Source organism: Neopsephotus bourkii, unplaced genomic scaffold, assembly GCF_033783945.1.
Source record: "Neopsephotus bourkii isolate Nb327-2 ecotype Australia unplaced genomic scaffold, CSIRO-AGI_Nbou_v1 NB_1542, whole genome shotgun sequence".
Taxonomy (NCBI): Eukaryota; Metazoa; Chordata; class Aves; order Psittaciformes; family Psittacidae; genus Neopsephotus; species Neopsephotus bourkii.
The window spans coordinates 3,419,112-3,431,534 of NW_026902018.1; the positions used below are offsets into that span (position 1 = coordinate 3,419,112).

At 39.0% G+C, this 12,423-nt stretch overlaps 1 protein-coding gene across 1 annotated transcript in view; it reads left to right on the top strand.

Moving 5' to 3' along the window:
* The window catches only part of CCDC60 (coiled-coil domain containing 60), a 58,085-nt gene that overhangs the window by 28,414 nt on the left and 17,248 nt on the right, over positions 1–12,423 (top strand). Inside the window, exons 4-5 of the mRNA XM_061370925.1 lie at positions 8,483–8,662; positions 12,234–12,350. Of these exons, the coding sequence (XP_061226909.1) occupies positions 8,483–8,662; positions 12,234–12,350 (297 nt within the window). The remainder of the gene's footprint in view (positions 1–8,482; positions 8,663–12,233; positions 12,351–12,423) is intronic.

A 12,423-nucleotide genomic window follows, 5' to 3' on the forward strand; every position in this document is an offset into this window, starting at 1 on the left:
AGTGAGAATGGCTGCACTACTGGTTTGGATCAAAGGACAAGTCAGCAATACTTAGCAACAGTTTCAGACTATAGAGAAAGAGCTACTTTAGAGAAAAGCTGAGTGGAAAATGCAAGTAAAAGAAGAACTTGGAGTTTTCTTCTCTGGGGCAGCAGAGAATTAAAGCAGTCAGGGTAGCAGAGCAGCATGCTAGTACATACTACAGGGAGCCAAGAAATACAAATTACCTGTGTGGATCTGTGTTTTGCTGCTTTTCCTCCTCCTGATTGCAAAGGAACGCCCAGCAGTTGTCTGAATGGTATCTGTTCACAGGAAGCAGTGTCTGTGATCTTGCAGCTTGTTTGTATGAAAGCCTATAATGAAACAAACTGTGAGGAAGTTTTTAATGATCAGTGACAGAGCACAGCAGTATGAATTTTAAAATTATCTCAAAAATACTTGAGGAGTCATCACTGGTACAGCCTGAGCTGCATTCACAGAGCTTTAATATCCTACCTTACACAGTAGAAGCATAATTAAGCTGAAGATAAACCTTGTAATTATGACCTCATACCTCCTGTCAGTAATACTCTCTTTTTGAGTGCTCATGATGATGTAAAAGAGGATGATGACAGAACACAGAGATTGCTCAGACTAGTCATCTTTCAAAACTACCAGTCACTAGTCCCAAGTAGAAAGTCCTACCAGTGCTTTCCTACTGGTGTGTTGTACCCTGTCAGCTCTCAGCTATCATTTCACCTAAACACAGCATTAAAATATAGGAAGGAACTTACTTACCTTTGTGCAGCCTAAAATTAAGAACATCTGGGTAATCTGTAGATAATAATCATTCCTCTTCCCTGTAGATCAATACATCTTTCTTCTAGTTGAGATTGCCCATGTAGACACAAAGTAGCTCTGGCTTACTTGGTTAGGTAGTTCCCAATGTCAGATTCAGTGGGTGGAATGCAGTGTGGCAGAAAAGACACCACCTTTGTCCCTGAGCATATCTTTAACTTTGAGCTAGAATTATGTCTTCATTTCTGTTGCTATTCTTACTGAAGCTAAGCAAACTTGAGAAGCACAGCCCCCTTGAAATGACATTCAGCTCTGAGAGCGAGCCTTTCTTATTTATTGTTCCAATGACATCTGTAAATTGGATCCAGAAATAACATTAAGTAATCCACGCTTGCATGAGGATGTATTGTATAAGAAGCTAGAAAGTAGAAGTCTTTAACTAAGAAACTGTAGAAAGATGTAGGAACAGTTACACAGCAAAAGAGATTACCAAAGTATTGGAAGTTTGCAGTTCTTAATTCCTAATAAAAGCAGGTTCCCATAAATCGCTTATGTAGGCTAACTCAGCCCACTGAGACCATGCAAGTGTACTGGAAATACTCTTGTTAATCATCACCACAGCAAAGAGAGCTTAAAAAGAAGCACATCACTTCAAACAAGACTAGATGAAAAATGCTTTCTTTGTGTAAAAAGGAGGTAGAAAAGCTGATGGAAACAGAAAACTGTGCAGTGACAGTCATCTAAGCATAGGCATCCATATGTGAAAATGACAAGTTGTGGGCATCCCCAGCAAAGGATGTCTAGGGATCAACGGCTTTGAGCTGCAGGCTCAAAGGGGAAGTGTCCATATCATCCCATGAGCCAGTCAAGCCTTTATTTCCCAAAAGGGCACACTAAACTTCTGAGTGGCATTTGCTATAGTCTGAAGAAAATGGCTCCTGTGCATCTGTTCCACTGTACTGTGCTGGTTAAATTAAACTAAATGTCAAACAGCTGGCAGTTCAACAGTGTTCAACTGGCTGCTTTTTATGTTTGAAATTAGAAACTGGATGGCTCTTTAAAATGGTTCAAGTTTCCTTGAAGGCAGATCTTGAAAAGTCACTGCATGCAGAAATCCCAGCCTCTACTAATGCATTCTTTATGCCTGCAACAAGACTGACTGTTACCTGAAAGAGCAGTTTCTCCTCATTGGCCTGTTAGTGACTGTGTAGCTGACTTCAGGCACAAAACTGCTTAGATTTTGTGATTGAAGTGACATTGACCCTAAGATTTTTAAATGGAAAGAAATATGTTTTTATTGGAATTCTGGTTATGACCTTGTCTGTCCTTACCTGTGAATATACACCAATCCTCTTCTAATATATTCAGACAAGAAAGATGTTAGTGTTTAGAGATTATGGTAAATTGGCATTCCTTAATGCATATGGTTTAATAGAAGATACAGAGGAATCTGTAAGAGCAGGGAGGGGAGCCAGTGTAGAGTTAAAGAAGCAGAGTGAGGCAGTACTGAGAAGGTGAAATGTTTATCTATCAATTTTACTTTCCAGTGTGTTTAATACTTCATAATGTCAGTTGCTTGGAAACCAGTGGTTTGTGCCCTTTTGCTGCTTGGCAGAAATCACTCTAATTGGCATGTTTCTAGTACTGTCACTGCTGGCAGTTTGCAGCTTTTTGGTTTGTTTTTTTTTTTTTCCAGAAGCAAAAATTTCCTTTGATATGAATGATGGCTCACATTAATTAGATAGCAGTCATGGGTAAAGGCAGCCATTAAAGTGTATGGATGTAGGAATCGCTATCATCAGTCGCTGGAAAGGCTGCTATTCCCATAGACGTTTCTGCTTTTCCAGGCTGTTCATTTGAGTCTCAATCTCCATTCCTTTTGTACAAAAATATGTTTGTTTGAAATTCTGTAAGTGGCAATAGCTCACTGCTTATTAGATTTCACTATCTATCTAAACACACCAATCTAATCCCACATATTTGACTACAAAATGACACATTTGTCACTTAATGCTCAAACAAAGCTAACACAATGGGTTTCCATTATTTAGCAGTAAAATGTCATTGCTCTGTAATACCATTATGTGGTAAAGGCAAGGCTAGATCATGAGAATTGGTTTCTACTTTCACATGAAAATCTTGAGCCAGCAGTATTTCATAGACTCATAGAATGAACAGGGTAGGAAAAGACCTATAAGCTCATCAAGTCCCACCATTCCCACAGCACTCCTAAAACCACCACTAACCCATGTCACTGAGGGCCTTGTCTACGCATCCTTTGAACACTTCCAGGGATGGTGATTCCACCACTGCCCTGGGCAGCCTGTTCCAATGTATGGCCACCCTCTCAGTGAAGAAATTGTTCCTAATATCCAGTCTAAACCTTCCCTGGTGCAGCATGAGGCTGTCTTCCTGGTAAAGGATCAGGGACCTCAGTGATGTTCCACTGAGTGTACAGTGAGGTTTTGTCAGTAATAGGAACATAAAGTTGTTATTATTCATTCTTACAGCAAAAAAATAGCCCAATATTTCCAGATGATTTTTTTTTTCTTTTAAAGTTTTAGTAGTAGTTTGCTACAGCTTTTTGGAGAAGAATTTAAAGCAAAGCCTTAATCTCACAGATTTATTTTTCTGTCCTTTGTCAGTACAAAGCTGTCTTCTCTGTGCTGCTCTGGAAGTACTTCCCCTGCTCACCTTTGTTTACGTACTTCTCCAGAGACACCAAGAGCTGGAAACTTCAACTCGCCTACCTGCAAAGAAAACTTTTATATGAAGATCAGTAGGAATTGGAGTTAGAGTATGGCACAAGTGGAGGGGGGTTGTGCATGTTCTTGCGTTCTGGGACTTCTTAAGAGATAAATAGCTCTCTGCCATTCTTTCTAAGTTGAGAAGAATGCGTTTCCAACTGAAAATAAGCCAGGTTTTGGTATGGGGTTTTTGTACCTCCAGGTAGCCAAATGTGTTTGTGCTTCTCAGTGTTAGAGAACATCTCATTTTCAAAGGAGAGGTTCTGCCTCATTTCACAATGGAAGCAGCATCTTCTGTACTTTAATGGCTTCGAAGTTAATTACAAAGTACTCTGAGACATCTTTAAATATTCAGTAATACATGAGTACATTCACCTGGTGACATCTTTAATAGTGTAAGGTAGTGTTTTGACTATTAAAGATCCTTGTTTCTTGCTACACAACCTTCTGTGAACATACTACAAATTTACTCACACCTTACGTTAACATGTTTCATTACTTATTTCACGGTCAGATTTTCATGGGATAATATACGTCTTTCCCATTATGCAGATCCTGGGTTTGTTTTATAAGCAGACATTTGAGTACAGAATATTGTACTCAGCTACAGGAGACTAAAATGGGTAATCTACATCTACATAAGATTCACCACTGATATATATCAGTATCACTGCCGACAATTTACAAGAAATGCTGAGTATCCTCTTATGTTGTTCTGTGTGTGCTTTGTAAATAAGGAAAACCACTGTGTGCATACGGATTTTCTTTTATCTTGGCATTTCCGCCTGTTTTGCAGTTATTGGCTCTTCAGGTGTTACAGCACCTGGTCAGAAAGTTAAGGGACATGAAATAAATACTTCAGCTACTATATGCTCAAAAAGACAGACCCCACAGTACCACAGTGACCCCTAAAAGTAGGTAAGAGTGTAGACATCACATTTAATCCAAATGAATCAAGCTTCCTGCTCTCATCGCTGCCTTCCATGGACTTTGCTTTGAATTTTTCAGGATCCAAATACTCATCAGCCTAAATTGAGATTTGTGAGGGGATCACAGCTCACAATGGCATGGCTGCACCATAATGCTCATTTACAAAAATTGTGCTGTGTTTTTAATCCACAGTTTTAGTCGGTAATGTTCAGAGTAACAGTTTAACTGTATTTACTGTAGTTTCAAAGTTACTGCCTCCTGTGTTTCCTGCCTTATACAGAAATGGGTTGTGGTTGTATTAATTTTTCTGCTATAGAAAATACTCATAATGTTTTTAAGTGGCAGTGTGCATAAAATTACACTTGCTTTTCACCTGTGAAGCCTAGGCTGACGTTCAGTTTGTCACTAGTGCAACAAATTAGGTACCGCCCAGCAGGTACCTTGCAACAGCCTCAGCAATGTGCCTGAAGAGGAGCTTCTACTGGTCTAGTAGGGAGTTATTGCAGATTGAAACACTTTTATGAACATATAGGCACAGGCATTTGGAAAGCCTGTGCTCTCCGTGGCTTTCAAAGCAACGCCACATTGGGTTTCATTTATATTTACAACTGACTATAAGCTGGAAAAGGCTGAATTCTTTCTGTGTAGTGTCTGAAGCAGGAGGTGTTCTGTTATTAGCTTTATTGGTATAAAGGCTGTATGTGTTATGAAAATTGAATAAGCCATTTTATGAAACGGTTGCTAACAATCACCATGATCAGAAAAACATGCATGGAGTTACATTGCTCAACAGATATGCACTTATTTTACTTGCAGCTCACAATATCTGTTCACCATGATCATTCTATAATGTTTGGCCTTAAAGAATGGAGCTGGTATAAACAGACTGCAACTTGTTTGCACCTCAAGCAATGAGACAGAGAGAGGTGAGCAGGAAGAGTTAACGGGAGCACCACCCACTGCACTAAACACAGTAGCTTAGTGGAGGAACACACTCATTTGTGTGCAGCATTCTGCCCCTCCTAGCAATTCTGTTCAAGCTGGAGGTGCACAAGCTTAGCTAATCAAGGGTTTGACATCCAGTGCTCAGGAGTGCATGTCGTTCCTTTAGTAAACCATCTCCCACTGAATTTACTTGCTTACACAGTAGATCTGATGTTGTTAACTGTAAAATTTGACCTTCAAGGACAAATACATCCTTAGAATGATTCCTCCGAATTTAGGGAAGATGACCAAGTGTAATTAAGGTATACTTAAACAAAATGTAAAAAAAACACTAAACCCTGGTATATTCTAGCTTGTCCTTACCCCAATAGAAAGATTTCTGACAGTATTATAGCTTCTCAATGCTTTTCTAGCTCCTAAATTAGAATTAAGGTAAGTTTACAATTTCCTTTTATTTTTGTAATTTCTTATTCAAAGACAGGCACCAAGAATCCTGAATCTGAGCAGTAAAAATTCAATTCCCCAATACTTTAATGGCCTTGTATTACAATTAACTGTTGACCTTGAGTCTCTAAAGGATTTAGACTAATATAATTAGTATGTAGTTACACCAAGCCCTTAAAATATGCTTGCAACCTATTTCCTGCATGTGTAGCACGCCAGTGGGTCACTCCTTTGTGCATGTCATTGACCCTTAGCTACAATAGATTCCTGTAGAGAAGTCTTGCAGTGTTCCATAGAACATTGTTACTGCTCAGGAAATTCTTAATTTTCATACTGATAAAGATATTAACTTAGAAAAATAAGTCAAATCCTTTTGTCTGAATGACAATTGAAAATCTATGTTGTGACTACAGCTGAATGAAGCTCAATTACTTTAATAAACGTATTCCCAATTTCATCTCTATTACATTTGCATTTTAATGAATGATTCTCACCTACTTGTCAAATAGGCAGCCCTGCTAAATTCATTAAGTTATTGTATAAACTGGGTGTTGTGATGCTAGAATTTAGATGGAGTTGATGTCCTATTCCAGCATTACACTGTAAATCTGAACTGTAAAAAAGCATGTTGGTCACCTCTGTATTTGTCTTTATTTTACTATTCTCCTGACAAGAGTCAATGAAGCTTTAGGATTATTTGTATATATCCTAGAAATAATTCTATGGAATTTTGAGAGTTTTTTTTTTTTTAAATCGGGTGATTATCACAGCTTATTTTCCTTTATGCATTTCTATTAATTCTATTTTATTTCTTCTTCCGTACTTGGAGACTGTAGAGCTACTTTTTGTCATACCTGGGACTTGAAGAAAATCGCAGACTAAATGTTTATTCACAAATATGCATAATGTTTCCTATTCCTGTGGGTATATGAGAGTGATCATTGATTTTGGTATACACGTATTAGTCTTCTCTATTAGATAAACCTTTAAATACATTTTGCTTGCACTTGCCATTTATGCATTTTTCTCCAGTAATAGTAGTTATGGTGGTTAGTGTAAAAGAACTTTCTAGTTTATAATTACCTTTCTCTACCACTTGTCTTTGGTACATGTACTAACCTCACAGTTCACTATTTGTGGCATTATAATACCCAGCTAGAGCAGGGGTTCTGATCTTTAAGGAGGATTACTTACATCAGCGTGTGCAGAAATGTAGGAAAAGCACTGTGAAGGGAAAAAAACACTTGTACATACAAATATGTATGTAAAATATGTGTGAGGGTGGTTGAGGCACTGGAACAGGTTGCCTAAAGAAGCAGTGAATGCTCCATCCCTGCAGCGTTCAAGGCCAGGTTGAACAGAGACTTGGGTGACATGGTCGAGTGTGAGGTGTACCTGCCTATGGCAGGGGATTGGTACTGGATGATCTTAAGGTTCTTTCCAGCCTAAACCTTTCTGTGATTCTATATCTTGATCACTGGCAGAAGTCTGTTATGCAAAATACTGGGTTCTTATGAAGAACATTAAGCCAGTATGACATGACTCTGAAATCCTCCCAAGCACAAAATGCTCCAAAGCTCTGAAATGCTCCAAAGTATGCAGCATTTCTTATTAGGGACATCTTATTTTCTTATCAGGTTGGTTTGTTTTCTTTTCCCAAAGTGAGTAGAGAAACCTCTAGCAGACAGGTTATCTACCTGAACTTGTATTTATGGTTGCTGGACTGAAAAAAATAGTATCAATAGAACCAAAAACATAAACCTATCTTACTGTGCATGTGTGTTTTCATCAAGGGAAGCAAGGAGGGAGGAAACTGCTCCCCTTGAGAACTAGCAAATTCTGTGCCTGAAATCTGCACACTATATGACCTTTAGGTGCTTTAATACATGTCTGGTAAGAAAAAGGAGTTATTTACTTGCCAGTAGAACAAATGAGGCTCAGCTTTGAAGCCTAGACTGTGTTTGAAAGAATCAATACAGCCTGATGCAAAAGTCAGCAACACCTTAAAGGGATGTGTCCTGTGCCCGAGTAGGATGCTCATCTGACTTGGATCAGTTTGCTAACATTTTAATCAAAGGCAGAAGAGTAATTGTGTACCGTGTCCCTCTCACTGCCCTAGCTATGGTTTCTCTATTTTTCAGTCTTGCAGTTATACCCTGTTGTCTTAAGCTCTCTCACAAGCTTCACTGGCACCTTCCCTCTTGCTAACAATGCAGCCTTCTGACAGCAGGTGGAATTTAGCAGCTAACAGGTAGCTTCAGGGCAGTGCTGCTTGTCAGGCTGTGACAACTTGAGCTAAGACAGTGAGGGGCCCAGTGATCAATTGGCTGATATAAATTAGAATCAGGCAGGGAGGTTTTAAATCAAGTACTGGACAAAGCGATGCTGAGTTCAAGACACCCAGTAGTTAACCTGTGCAGTGCTGGAAGAAATCATGGAAAGATCTGTCAGTTCATACTGGGCAATGGTCCTTTGTTATCATACCGCAGAAGGAAATACTAATGTTGAAGTCCTGAATATAGAAAAATGTGAAATCTCTGCTAAGATTTAAGTTGGTGGGCAACAGAGAAATAAATCAATTTGAGTGTGTGTGTGTGTGTGTCTTGAGTACACTGACTACTTGTGGTGAATCTTGTCAGGCGTCATCTCAGTTCTGTGAAGAGAGGTGGAGGCTACTTTCGTATCCTTCAACAAGAATCACTGGAGAGGAAGAATGCACTGGAAGCATCCCAACAGGCTCAGACCCTGGTGTGGAGAACTGACTTTGAGCCACCCATGTACTCGTTTGATGCAGAGGGCTCACAAAAAGAAAGAACCACGTAAGTCAACTTGGAGCAGAGAGCTTCTGGTGGTCTAAGGGCAGTGGTTTTAAAAGGTGACAGTTTCCAGCTTCTGTTGTTACTTGATATTGAGGCAGAATATTATTACTTGTGTGAACTAGAAAAGAAAAGTGCTTAAAACCTGGGTAAGTGAGCTGTTAGAGACGTGGCAAGCATGGCAACAAAAAATATGCTTGAGGTGCTGTTTAGAAGGAGAAAGTTTGGAATGTAGAAGGTTGGTGAACTCGGGTGAAGTTTCATAGACAAACTGATGTTCTGAGGAGAAAAGGAGGAGGCCTGGTGAGTTTGTGCCATATTGTTGTTCCCACTGTGGGACCACAGCATTAAGAATTGCATTCAGCAGAATAAGTGGCTAAGGTTGCAGAGCTGGGTTTCTTTGCTAGTTCAGCCCTATTGCTTATTATCTCCATGTTTTTTCCTTTTGATCACTAGATGGTCTTCCATCCTTTGGCTCACACTGGTCTTTTCAGTGCACCTCTAATGCCTGTTGAACTCTGTAGTTATCTTCCATTTGTCACCCTCACTAAGTGGTGATTAAATAATTGCTCTGCAGGACAGAGTAGTTCTTCCAGAGGTTACACACCTTTTGAGACTCATTGTGCCAAAAGCTCATTCATCCCCAATAGTGTTTTCCCATCAGTTTGCTATGGCTTTTGTCATTGTCAGGTGCTAGCTTCCTCTCATTCATCGTTCTTCCATGAACTGACTCTTAACTTGGAAAACTCAGTCTTCAGAGCCATCTTAGATGCAATTCTCCCTTGTGTGCAGTTCCAATGAACAGCAGAATGCCAGGACAGCAAGACCATCATATACCCATTGAAGCATGCAGCATTTCTTACCAGGGCCATAAAGTGGAACAACAATATGTAACCATTATTAAAAAATAAGAAATAAATTCTTCCCTGTTTTATGAAACCCAGACCATTAGCAAATAAGCAGCAAAGACAGACTGAGAGGTTCTGAGCAGAAGTATGTTTACTGGAGTGACATTTACTGTCCAGCCTTCTGAAGGGTCACTAACTGAATAGCTAGAAAAGGTGGGGAAGAAAGAGAGTATTACTGAGAGATGATGTTATGGAAGAAGAAAAGGTCTGGAGTATTAATCAAAGTGCTTTTGACTCTTAGCCTGGAATGTCTGCATCATCTGAAACTTTCTCCTCACTTAAGTTGCCTACAGTTGTGTTATTTAAATGGCATTATTAGTGCTTTGATCCTGGGTTAGTGAAGCCATGGGAACTTTATAGGGAAACAAAATGATTTGATTAGAGAAAAATAAAAGTACATAAGAACCTACCTGAAAGCTTTTTGTAAGTTCCCTGTTCGTTATTCTTTTTAAATACATAACTGTTCCATCTACCCGTAACTCAGCCAATCCACATTTATTGCAGGCAAACACTTAATTACCCATATGAAAAATATCATTGCCTTTATGATTGTGTTCATTCAGATTATTGAAATCATTGATTATTTTTTTTTATGTCAGGAAAGATTTCTTTCTTCAGCAAGGCTGACCTTAAAAGATTCAATATTCCTCTTTTTCCTTTACAAAGGCATACATATACAGGTGAAGCTTAGATACAAAACGCAGACCACTATCTGTAAGCGGGTCTGGAGAGACTCGCTTCACTCCTGACTTCCACAGTACTGACTTCAAAAATTAGGCACTTCATGGACTAAGAAGAGCTCTGAAGCAGTGTTAAACTGCTGGGGTGCAAAGTGTCTTTTTAACAGATGAAGTCTAGCTTTGGTCTTTCACAGGTACTGAAACTGTTGGCATGGTTTTATATGCCCAGATTCTAGTGACTCCTGCTTTTCCCACTTCCTCTTTCTCTTGTAAGACAACAGCAAATATTAAGGCTCTACGGCAACTTCTTTTGCTGCTGTTACATAAACCGTAGCATTAGTTGTGTTATCAATTATTTCAAATATATCAACACTAAACTTGGTACCAGCTTCTTATCATAACAGTAGAAAAGTAGGACTAAAGTTTAGTTATCCCTTTTCAATAGGTATAAGGGACTCTGCCAAATGCTTCAATGGGTATGTAATGGTCTTGCTGTCCTGGCACTCTGTTGTTCATTAGGACTGCACAGAAGGGGAAATAGGAAGTGTAATTTGGGGAAGCACAAGGCAGACTTGTTTTGAACAACAGAATCTCTGGGATTCATGTGCTGATTGTCTCCAATAAGTAGAGATTGGCTGTCACAATTCAGGTGAGATTATCTGAATGAAGACCACCACTTCTTGAGGTTTGTGTAAGAAATCTCTTCTAGGACAGCAGGAATACATGCCAGTTTATATCATTGTCAAAGATCTCATTTGTTAGACTAAAGAAGATATAAGTTTATTAATACCTTAATTAGCTGAAGAAAATAGACCTGTTGATCCCTAAATACAGTGCTGAGATGCCCATGCCAAAGGTGTATGTATGATTTACAGCCAGTGCTTTGCTTTAGAAAATTTGTATCAGTGGAATGCTTGGGGCATGCACACTTCAACCCTTACTCCAACAATTTGCTAGGTCATAATCAGCAATAGTAGGCTGATGCCCCCAAACTGCTTCAGACCTAGAAAGGAAATGATAATCCAGGATCATTCATCCATCTAAGAACTCTGCCAAAGAAATCTGTATAAAGCTGTAAGACTCACCCACTATTCAGATCTTCGTTATCCTCTCAGCTAGTTTATGGCCAGTATCATTTGAGTGTTTTACTAATTTATGATACATTAGACAATAGTTCATGTTGTATTTCCTTGTGTGGACCTCCTATCTTCCATATACTATCAATATATGAAGGCTACAATACCTACTTGTGCTTATCAAGCTTGAGTCTCCATTATCTAACACCAGATGCAGGCAGGTATTTACATCTATGGGGAAAAAAGCTGTAAACCTTCTTTTCTTGCTTGGTAACATCTACAACCACTTTACACAGGCCAAACAGGCTTCTAGCAGTGAAGAAACAATGCCCACAGCCTGTGAAGAGCTCAGTTTTCTGTTACTTTGGTTTGGCCAGCACTCAAGACTCTTTCATTGGGGTGAATCTTTCAGCTTAATCTTTACTGTTTTCTGTGCACGCAGTATGTTAACCCAGGAAAAACTGAACAGAATTTAAGGCACCTCCTGAAACGTTGGCCTCATGTGTATAATCTTACTGACTCCATTGGCATGATAACAAGAGAAAACAAGTGTAATGGAATATAAGTGCTATCTCAGTATCTTTTCTCAGACAAGTCAGCCATGTTATTTTGTCTGCTCCCAAATTTGTTTTCACGTAAATAGTTAACTGATAATGAGTGGTAGTATAAATATATAACTGAAATAATACAATGTTTATAGTTTAAAGTAAACTTGTTAGAATTAAGTAATAATTATATATCCTGGTAAACATAAAATTTGTAATATTAATAAATGCAGTAATTAACCATTTGGGGTTTTTAAATGTGAAGAAGATGAGTGTGGTGATGTGACCACAATAAACAGTTTTATTGGCTGTGTCTTCAATTCACATACTCCTTTTCTAAGTTCAGTCTTTGTCCTTTCCCACAGTTGCTCTCAAGCAGAAGGCAACCACCTGGGGATGTCAGAGAAGCAAAAAATGACCTTACAGTCCTTCATTCCTGCTCAGACCAATCTCTTGATTCCAAGCTCCCCTGAAGCCAAAAGGTATATCTGAAGCAGATTTATGTCCTGCCCTCCTTGATGTAGAATGTAAGCAAAATTCACAGCAATACAAACC